The sequence below is a fragment of the Rhinichthys klamathensis genome, unplaced genomic scaffold (assembly GCF_029890125.1).
Source record: "Rhinichthys klamathensis goyatoka isolate OS25496 unplaced genomic scaffold, OSU_Roscu_1.1 h1tg000425l_1, whole genome shotgun sequence".
Taxonomy (NCBI): Eukaryota; Metazoa; Chordata; class Actinopteri; order Cypriniformes; family Leuciscidae; genus Rhinichthys; species Rhinichthys klamathensis.
In genome coordinates this window covers 184,893-195,844 of record NW_026606923.1, presented here as the reverse complement: position 1 = coordinate 195,844, position 10,952 = coordinate 184,893, and the positions used below count along the sequence as shown (strand labels likewise).

The 10,952-nt window shown below is 34.8% G+C and overlaps 2 protein-coding genes across 3 annotated transcripts in view; both read left to right on the top strand.

Moving 5' to 3' along the window:
• axin1 (axin 1) overlaps positions 1-10,952 on the top strand; it is a 136,554-nt gene that overhangs the window by 43,214 nt on the left and 82,388 nt on the right. The gene's annotated exons all lie outside the window — the stretch shown is intronic.
• On the top strand, positions 1,227-4,716 carry pla2g10 (phospholipase A2 group X). Of its 2 annotated transcripts, XM_056235642.1 has the most exons (4): positions 1,227-1,524; positions 3,145-3,313; positions 3,851-3,957; positions 4,560-4,716. In XM_056235642.1, exons 1-4 carry the CDS (start codon positions 1,488-1,490, stop codon positions 4,706-4,708), a joined length of 462 nt encoding a protein of 153 aa, XP_056091617.1. In that variant the 5' UTR covers positions 1,227-1,487; the 3' UTR covers positions 4,709-4,716. The 2 variants fall into 2 exon arrangements, with proteins under 2 accessions (XP_056091617.1, XP_056091616.1); XM_056235641.1 differs by lacking the exon at positions 1,227-1,524 and having other exon boundaries at positions 3,102-3,313.

Genomic DNA, 10,952 nt, shown 5'->3' with positions numbered 1-10,952 from the left:
TGCAAATAATAAAATGTTTAAAAATGGGTTCGTTTTTCCCACTTTGGCTGGATGTGTTAGATAAAGTGGGCCAGTCGATTCAGGTAAAGTGGGCAACCTTTAACCTTCAGTAATTATACTCAAAATCATTAAATAAATTGGCATTCACTGGTTATTTTATAGTTGACATGTAATCTACTTTTTTATAAAACAGAAATGAGTGTGCCGTTAGGAAATTCAAGAAAGGAAAGAAAGAGCAGAAAATAAGACGAGGTATTATGTTCAATCTCTGGAGTGAAGAAAGGATGAGAGGAGCAAAATGTAGATGCAGAATATGACACTTTAAAATATGGAAACAATTTAAGTTAATTTAAAGTGTTTATAGAAAACTGACAGAAAAAAGTTTTACAATATGGTTAGCATTTTAAATGTTCCTCTAATTGAAATTTTGTTAGCCTATTTGTTGATACTTGTAGTCCCATTTTGTGTTGTAGAGTGTGTTGTAGAGTTCATTTTCATCCATATTCTGATTTCTGAATATTCTGATATTCAGATTTCATTCAATTTAATGTCAACACAGCATGTTCTATCGGTTTCTTTGAATTGCACATGCATTGAGTGAACTGATGAATTTCACTCATCCGGGCTATATATGCTTAATTGGGTTTGTTAAATATTTTGTGAAATATGTTTTTTTGATAATACGTGTTAATGAATCATGCGTTTTTAATTAAGATATGGATCATTTTTGATAAATCAGGGATGGCCCACTTTTACCTGAAAATACATTTGTCTGGAGTGCATAATCTCAACATCTTTATTGGTATATACCTTGCAAATAACACATTATATCAACTGTATTCAAATTGAAATATTATAGCTGGACCTTAAAGTAAAAAAAAACTTTTTTTCCGTTAAAAGGCCCATTACCTGCATTCACCCTAATATATTGTTGCACTGACCAATCAGAATATTCCATTGCAGCTGTACTACTACTAAAGTACACAATGTGCAAAATTAAGTTGAGTTAAAAAGTTAAAATTGAGTTTAAGTTAACGAGTTTGTGAATAGATCGTTTACAGATGGAGAGGGTAAATATATAGCCTTGTGCTGCTTCTGGCGTGTTCGATCATGATTCCAGTTGGCAGCTCATCCAGCTCAAGTTGTTTGTACGGAAAACCCAACCAGCCATCATTGGGCGGTCCCGACTGAGCTGAACACCCAACCAGTCATCAGACAGAGGGGGCACATTATCCAACAGTCTCAGACTTTAACTTTCGACTTAATTTTAACCCTGAGTGAGGAAACATCAGCCTCCAGCAGTGTGTGTGTGTGAGAGAGAGAGAGAGAGAGAGAGAGAGAGAGAGAGAGAGAGAGAGAGAGAGTGAGGATTACAGTAGGAGTGATGTCCTGAGATTACTCAGCATCTAAAATAAGCCCAGCACTGAGGAAGTCTGTTTATCCGAGACTGAAGAACAGAGACTGGACTATTACCTACTGTGAGCACAATGACTGCGCTGTATCACACATTCCTGCTCTTTACAGGTGAGGCTGCACATCTCATTTAACCATTCCTTCTCACGCTGCTTTCTTCTTATATAATCTACCTTTAGTCATTTAGCTACTCAAAGAAGTGTGGCACTGGACACCTGTAGTGTGTGTGAGTGTGATGCCCCCTTAAAAAACAATGTGCATTTACTTTTAATCTATAACATATTTAGAAATAAGTTTTGCATGTGCAGGATGATGATACATATAGAAACATTTGCTTATTTAGTTGTTATAGAACTAAAATTATTCAAAAAGGCCATCTTACTCCACTACTGGGGTAAGAAGCCTCCACTGGCCAAACTTTTACAGAATGATGACTTTTGATATAATTCTAATTAAACTTTTTTGCTAAAGTGTTGTTAATGTAAAATACTAAATCAACTATTCTATTTAAAATTGAATTTGGACAATTTAGCTGAATAATCTAATAACCAATGACAGGCAAAGCAGAATCCTATAGTAAAAGAGATTAATCTGAAAGGTAAAATTATTCTAGTGATATTTTACCTTTCAGATTAATCTCTTTTCTTGAATTAAAATAGCATATGAATAGCATATTAAAAGTATAGCATATGAATTTTTACATAATTAATTGTCCATATTTTAATTCAAGATATGTCATAATAGCAACACTATGAATGCAAAATGAATGATTTCACTCAACTAACTTTTAATGAAAGCGAAGATGTCTGAAATGTACATCTAATTTATGGAAATACTTAATAATAACCCCATTAATTACAATAATTATTCAATTTAAAAATAATAACACTAGAAACAACATGCCACTTGGCGCCTTCTGTGCCAATTCTGGTGGCCCATCTTACCCCAAGGGTCAAATTAGATTTTTTTAAAAGCTACAACTTTCACTCCACAAATCTAAAAACATTGATGTGTCCACAAAAAAAATAATGTTATTAATATATAGGCTATTATTAAATTATATATTATATTAATTTATAATAGCCTACATACTCTATATATTAAGAATAAAATTACTGACCAAATGCATTTAATAGCTATTTTTAAAATATGAAAGTATTCTTTGCATTTTTAAAACGCATAAAAGTTTTTTTTTTAAATAAAAAATCCATAAAATGACTTTGAAGATACAAAGTATGAATAAGTTTAAGATTTATTTATTTATGTAGAGTGGACAAAACAAAGTAAACATTCAGATCATATATATAAAAAATACATTCTTATGACTAAGAGCGAAACACTGGTCATTTAGACTTAAGAAATCCACAACTGGAATCTGACACTTAATCGGTGGAATCTGACACTGCATTGGTGAAAAGTGGCCCTATTCTTTCCTTGGGAAACTCTAGACAATAAAGTACATGAATTTAAACTTTTACCACTTGGTTTGTTTATAATAAATTACTATCAATGTCAAATATTTCATATATGGTATCATAACAAATAGCATTATATGTGAGAATATGGCAATATATTTTAAAAGCACACAGCATAATAATGTTCAAATTGTTTTAAAGTTATTGGATAAAAGTGTCTGCTAAATGAATACATGTAAAAGAAATGTGGGATAGAAAATTGGTTAAATTATAATGAATACCTGGCGGGCTAAATCCCCCCTTTTGCTCTTTTCAGTCAGTATGGCTTCCCTGCAGCCGCAGAGGTCTCCACGGAGTAAAAGGGGTCTGCTGGAACTAGCTGGGGTTATCAAGTGCAGCACGGGACGATCAGCTTTATCCTATGTGATGTACGGATGTTACTGCGGTATTGGGGGTCAAGGGTGGCCCAGAGACAGAGCAGACTGGTAAGACACCTATACAAACATCAGTGCAGTTCTAATGCCAGCAAATAAGCTGTGATTGCATGCACTTCTCTTTACAATGGTTCGATTTGCTCAGTCTTTTTTTTAATTTACTCCATGCATCTTGGTCACAGCGTGTCCATTTCTGTGGCATTTTCCATCTGGGAAAAGGAATACTCCCAGCTGTCCCACACACAAAATAACTGTTTCCCTTAACCTCAGTTTAGGATGCAGAGACCAATTTCGCTGCTCCCAGAGAAAGAGCTCTTTAGACAGCGAGATGAAAAAGAATAAACAAACCTGCTAATATCATTGCACCACATTCCACAGCAGTATTGTTTAATCCAATCTTACAGAGTCAGCAGTTTATCTGGCCGAGCGGCTCTCTGTGTATGAGATCACGTTGTATTTCTGCAAGTCTACTTGAATTATACGTTACATAATGACGAAACAATTCAAAACCAGACAGAACTGGGCTCGGTCCTCTGTGTCGTTTCATTAAAGGTAATCTCAAGGGCATGTGTTCTTCTCTGACTGTAGGTGTTGTCACAAGCATGACTGCTGTTATGGGGATGCAGAATTCGCGGGCTGTCAAACAAAAACGGACCGGTATCAGTGGACGTGCGATGACAAGCAGGCCGACTGTGGTATGATGTGCTATTTAGACCTTAAACACCATATTTACATTCGTTTAGAAAGTATATGATCAATAAGTTATGACAACATGTGTTTTTTATATTGCTTTAACTCACCAAAAAGGTTAAGCAATTTTCAACTTTTACAAGATTCAACTCATTTTTAAAGTCAGTTTATTGTCATTTAAGTTGAAATGACTTAAACATCCAAGTTGATTGTACTTAAAAATGTAAGGCAGCAACTTTAAGTTTTTACATTATAAGATGAGATCTAAATGAGAAACAGAACAAGTCAGTAAAGAGGAAACTGGGTGGGGGAAAAAAAATTTTTCCTTCCGCTCGAGGAAGTAGTAGTAGTACAGGGTGTGTATTATAGCAGACGGGACACTTCAGGCTAAAAAGACTAACCAAACCACGGGATATTTTAAGATCTTGTTCTTGCAGTAAACACCATAATGTGCAATAGGCAACACTCATGAGATTTACAGTACATTGTTTAGCAGCCATAAAAGTGATGGTTTTAATTCATGGTTAAAGTATGGTTTCCTTCACTCTATATGCAAACTACTCATTTTACACAGCCGACAATTTACATTTATGTGTCTTCAACGCAGACGTGCTTAATGACAGATGTGCGAAAATCCTCTGCCGATGTGACAGGGAAGCGGCCAGATGCCTCAGAAGGGCACCGTTCAACCAAAAGTACGCTCTGTGGCCGGATTTCCTCTGTGGATGTGTACATCCCACCTGCAACATTTACTAATGTCAGGACCTAATTTGGTTTAAAAAAAAATCTTGTAGAGCTTGTATTGTATGTTTGATGAATATTAGTTTGAATTTATATTGTTAAAAGGATTTCCATTTTCTACATATGTATTTTATATTTGCATAGTTGACTTTCAAAAGTGAATGGATTAAAGTATGTGCAAAATATTCACAATTTTGCTCATCCTTTATACAGTATTTAGCCAAATTAGCATCAGAGTGTTTTCTGAATGGCACTTCACCATTTTGGCCTGTAGGGGGCGGCCGGGGTATTTCTCTCAGGATAGGTTTAGTTTAGACAAATGTGTCACAAACAATAAGTACCGTACTGTTAGGACCTCATCATGCAGACCCCACAATACACAAAACAGCTTCAATACACAAGACATAAACAGATTTTGCATTTCCTGAGAAACAATGTCCCTTTGATGTTCCAATATGGACCCTTTTGGTTCACACCTTTACAGACAGAAGCAGTTGATTGCATCTGGGGCAGATTCAGTGTAATTAAATCTGATATTCACTTTTACATTACATTACACTTTTACATGCATTTTGCAGACAATTTTTATCCAAAGCAACTTTAATGAACAGAACTTCGAGGAGCCAACTATACTCAATGCAGGTGTATTTGACGACTGGGATTAGGAAGAAAGCTAGAGAAGAGTATAAATGCTGAGAAGATTGTGTGTGTGTGTGTGTGTGTGTGTGTGTGTGTGTGTGTGTGTGTGTGTGTGTGTGTGTGTGTGTGTGTGTGTGTGTGTGTGTGTGTGTGTGTGTGTGTGTGTGTGTGTCTGAGCGTAGCTTGCGGGGGGCTATATAGCGACTGAAAGATGCTACTAGTTTTGCAAATAATGAATTTGCAAAACTCATTATTTGCAAAATCAATCAAACTTACGTCTCCACAATCTCATTAGAGTTAGAATTTATCACATGATGAATCTTCATTTGGCGGTAACAGCCCAACAGATGTCTGTTAAAGCAGAGGGTGAGCGCTTGCTGCTCTCTGTAGTCAAAGTAAACCACTTCAACATCATTAGGCCATATGGAGTTACATGGAATGTGAATATGTAGGTTTACTATTAGAAAAGCTAAAATGTTGACTGACAGGCACTCCATGGGGATGCGATTTTTCCTGCAAAAACGTCCCGAATAATCAGTCCGCAGGCGTTCACAACCTAGGAAGTCGAGGAAGGTCTCGTTTTTTAAAGTTTCGTTACAAGCTGTTCACACATTGACAACAAAAAAGCAATGAATACATGGGAATTCTTACATATAGCACCTTTAATGGCTTTTTAGAAAAATTCAACAGCAAAACAACAGGTGAAGTCAGCTAAAATGGGCCACGGTTTGGTAAATTACATATAATACTACCATCAAACAAGCTATGCATGAGATCTAATGATATTTTTTTTATAAATTAGCATGGGTCTCTTAAATATATATGTATATCTTTTTTAAATGTGAAAAAGTATAATTGTTTTAAAATTATGAGAGTTCTGTTGAGCCACGGCACAACATTCAGGTAAAATGGGCCAGCCGTTCAGTTAAAATGGGCCAACAACATAAAAAGAGAACAACAGGTAATTTCTGCCGAAATCATTCTATTTTTAACAGTTAATCGACACTGTCTTTAGTATGTCATAGCAACACCATGACTGTGTAGACTATTTCATTAAATAGAAAGTTGAGCAAATATGTCATTAAAAATGCAATTAAAAATGAACTGATATAGCTCAACATGCCATTTATACCTAAAATGACCTTTTTCACAAAAATATACGTTTCTTTTTTAAATGAAACTTTTTTATTTGAAAGAGCATGTCAAAACATTGTTCATAAACCTTTTCTTTGTTGGTAAGCTTACTTATAATCACTTCAGTACCCTTATTAGTGATGAATGAAATTTACTGTCAGGCTCACTTACCTTACAATTTCTCTGACAAGCTTCATGCAACACTTTGCATCCCTTATAAACTCACACCAATTAAAACTATTGTTACATGTAAGTGTTGAAGCAACAATGCAAGATCAGTTATTGTGATTGGCTGTAGTAAAAAAAGAAAAAGAAAAAAGAAAGAGATATGACGCTATAACCTCTTAACCTGCAAGCCATTTGCCATTGCATGTTTAAAACAATAATATCTTAGTAAAAACCTAAAGTAATATTGCCAAACTATATATCATTTGAAAGCTTAAAATCTCTAGTTTTCATATTTGGTGGCTGTTATCTAAAATAAATTACAGAGGAGCAGTAATTTATCAATTTGCAACAAGAATATTTCATATTCATTAGGAGTATTTAGGCCTTTATTTTGAAATAACAATAAACACGAAAAATCATGAAAGATTGGTAGAAACCTCAGTTTGTTTTCATGCCATGAGTTCAAAAGATAACACCAATTCCATTTTATGAGAAAAAAAGGTCTGAAAATGTTTTAAATATAAAGAAAAATGTATGGATTCTCGATTTCTGATTGGCTGCGAGCTATAACGCTATAACGTAGTCTTTTTATGCATTTATTAGAGGTTGAATTCAAATCAAATACTGCCAAACCACCCATACTACTTCTGAAATAGGATGTCTACTTCATAAATTGTATGAAAATTATGGAAATACATGGTTCAGATCACTCAAAACATATATGAAAATGGAGGCGCCCTTATATGGGCAGTAATGGAGACTAGTGAAAAAGTTGGGTACTGCGCCCAAATAAAATCTTACTGAAAGCTCATTTTTTTAGATATCAACCTAAAATTTGGAATACAACTTGTTCAGATTCTTGTCTTTAATTTTCTTGCAGTTTTAGAGTAAAATATATTTTGTAATATATATATTTTATATAAAATATTAATAATTATATTTTTACATTACACCATTTCATAAACTCAAACTTATATAACTTTTTTTCTGTTTCATTTTTTATCATTTCTAGACTTCTACAATAATCTGGAAAATGTCTTCTTTAAAACAAGACCAGCCATAGGTCTATATTCCTAAGCATTCCTGAATTACAACCATTTAAGTTTGGATAGTGATTTTTATGTCTATGCAAAAAAAAGGGGGGTGCCAGTTAACATATTTGGCCCATTTTACCTGATAGCCCATTTGATCTGAATTCACCCAAAAAAAAACTCAGCAAAAAATGGAACAACAATAAATGTTGTACAATATAACTTATAACATATACTTGACCTGAATATGTTCAAACTCTCATTACATTGTAAGTCATAGAAAAAAAGAACATATTTAGCATTAATACACAGTTTATGTCTAGAGAACTTCTTTTAAAGAGTTATGGCACTGATCCAGCATACATAGGCCTACAGAACAAGATTAATGGATCATGCTGGAGCTTCAAATATGACCATAGCTGGTCTGGTGTGCAGTTTCTTTTACCTAAAATGAATGTGTTAATATCCAGGGAATGATAAGAATTCTGAAGCTGGCAAAGCTTGTGTTGTCTTTTCTAAGCCAAAGAGGAAATCTAGCTCCCCCACCCTGTGTCCTTAAAAGTCTCCTCATAAATGGTGTGCGTCCTTTGCTTATCCTCGCTCTCATTCCCAGCATTACACAGAAATGACGTCAAGTTCATTAATAGAGCTTGTTGTCTTTTATGTGAATGTATGAGCTGAATGAAACGAGAGCAGTGGAGGGAATCACAGGCCTTGACTGACGGTTATTGGTTGCATGAAACTTACCTCTAGGTGGCACTATAGCATCAGTTTTCATTTACACACAAACCACAGACAACAAAAGGATTTCGGTCCTTTTCAGTTTATTGTTTTATCGTTATCAGCGTCATTACAAAATATACACAATAATAGGCCTAATCAATATTTTAATTATATTATAAAGGCCCTACATACAATACATTGCTTTTTAAATGAGATTCCAGTCAGGCCCGGCCGGGCTATAGCCTGCAGTCGTTTTTCATGCATGCGCTTAATGGTAGCCTAATAGAGAATATGGTCTTTTAAAGATAGCTACCTCTGACTATGCTATGCATTTTTGGTCTAAACAATACTTGCTCCGACGTAAACCCTGCTGTACACAACCATATTAATGAAGATTAATATTAGTGCTTCTTCATAGTGATTCCTCTGTCTGCACAAAAGTTACTCAGTTGTTGGCTCATGTGTAGATGAGGTAATTTAATAATACCAGCATGGTAAATCATGCTAATCTGTCTTGTTTTTTGCAGTGTTAAGGGATTTAAAGGGACATAACTGGCCTTTGTATCCCATAGTCACTACACAGGACTCTCTTGTGAAGTTCCTCACGGTCTGTTGTCAGGCAGGGTGAAGCTATCCGAAACAGGAGAAGATCTGCCCAACAGCCAGAGCCGGAGACCTGAATATCTGGGGCAAGTTCCACAAACACTCACTCAATTGTGTCCTGCCATCAGCGGTTAATGAGCGATGAAGTTATGGAAGTCATATGCTTCTGCAGTCACATGCAGGAGGGAAAGAAAAGGGGTTTTAATTTCACGTCTGCATGTCAGCTTGTTTACTTCCTCTGCGAGCATCTTGAAATTGTAGACAATGCTCTTACTTGTTTGAGTTTTTTTTAACTCATTGAGCATGGGCTGTTCGTTATCTATCACTATAAAGTGGCTGCTGGAACCTGAAAAACAAAGAACTGTAACTTCAACTTCTGTATTTGTACAGGCCGGGTAAAGATAATAGCTAATGACGGAGATGGGTATCTAAACATGCTTGAACCATGATACCTTTTACCACTTGTTGTAAATCAATCATCTTTGCAGAACTTTTTGTAGTCTGACACAATATAAGTCTGTATATTGATAGATTTTACACAAATATCTCAAAATACAGTGTCCTCAAAATGTTTGCTAAAAAGAAACCGTCTTTTCTCTCAACTGTTCTTTTCTTTGCAGCATGTGGTCCCAAGTTGTATTTAGTGAATCTGCACTACCATTCAAAATTTTGACGTCAGTACGAATTTTTTAATGTTTAAGTCGAGTCAACTCAAGTCATCTTTAACAATGTAGATTGTTTCAAAGCAGCTTTACAGAGTTAAACATACAATAAATTAAAAGTAACATTTAAAATAAAGTCTATCAGTCTTCAGTGTCACATGATCCTTCAGAAATCATTCTAATATTTTGATTTGCTGCTCAAGAAACATTTCTTATTACTATCAATGTTGAAAACAGTTGTGCTGGATATTTATGTGGAAACCGTAATACATTTTTTCCAGGATTCTTTGACGAAAGTTCAAAAGAACAGCATTTATTTGAAATAGAAATCTTTTGTAAATCTCTTTACTGTCACTTTTGATCAATTTAATGGATCTTTGCTGAATAAAGGTATTAAATTGTTTAAAAAAAATCTTTTGAACAGATGAATTAAGCCAGTTCCCCTCAAATTCACACAGAATAACTAATTAACATCATGGAAAGTTTGCGCTTATGTCAATAGGAAAGTATTAAAATAGAAAAAGAAAATGTAGTCTACATTTTTAAACCCAACAAACTGCTAAAGCTAAAGCAGTGAATTTCATTTTTAAATGTTGGGGGGCTTCTTTATATGTTCTCAGAGCAACACACAGGGACAGGCCACATGCAAAGATGACCATAAATTCTTAGTACAATTGTGCAATTGTCCCATTCACCTGGATTCAATTGTCGGTTGACTGGAAAAAAAGTGATCAGTTGACTTAACTTAAAAAAAGTGAGGAATTAAGTCAATAAAAACATGCGTAATTGAAAAAAAATCTAATTATGTGAACTTGACAATTCCACATAACAATGGGTTTCATAACTTTTTTAAAGTTAAGTCAACTGATCACTTTTTACATAAATATTACAATCTGACCCTTTAAGTTCCTTTAACCTGTAGCTGGGAGAGGAGAACAGGAAGGTCTCTTCTGAACACTTGGAATCAAGAGATCACAAAGATTGTGTTAGTACGGTAATAATGTCTTCCAACAGATAATAAATGAAATATTTAGAAACATCCAGTATACAAGTGGAGACCAACTTCTTTAAAGGGTTAGTTCACCCAAAAATGAAAATTGTGTCATCAATGACTCGCCCTCATGTCGTCCCAAGCCCGTAAGACCTCCGTTCATCTTCGGAACACAGTTTAAGATATTTTAGATTTAGTCCGAGAGTTTTCTGTCCCTCCATTGAAAATGTATGTACGGTGTACTGTCCTTGTCCAGAAAGGAAATAAAGACATCATCAAAGTAGTCCATGTGACATCAGTGGGTTAGT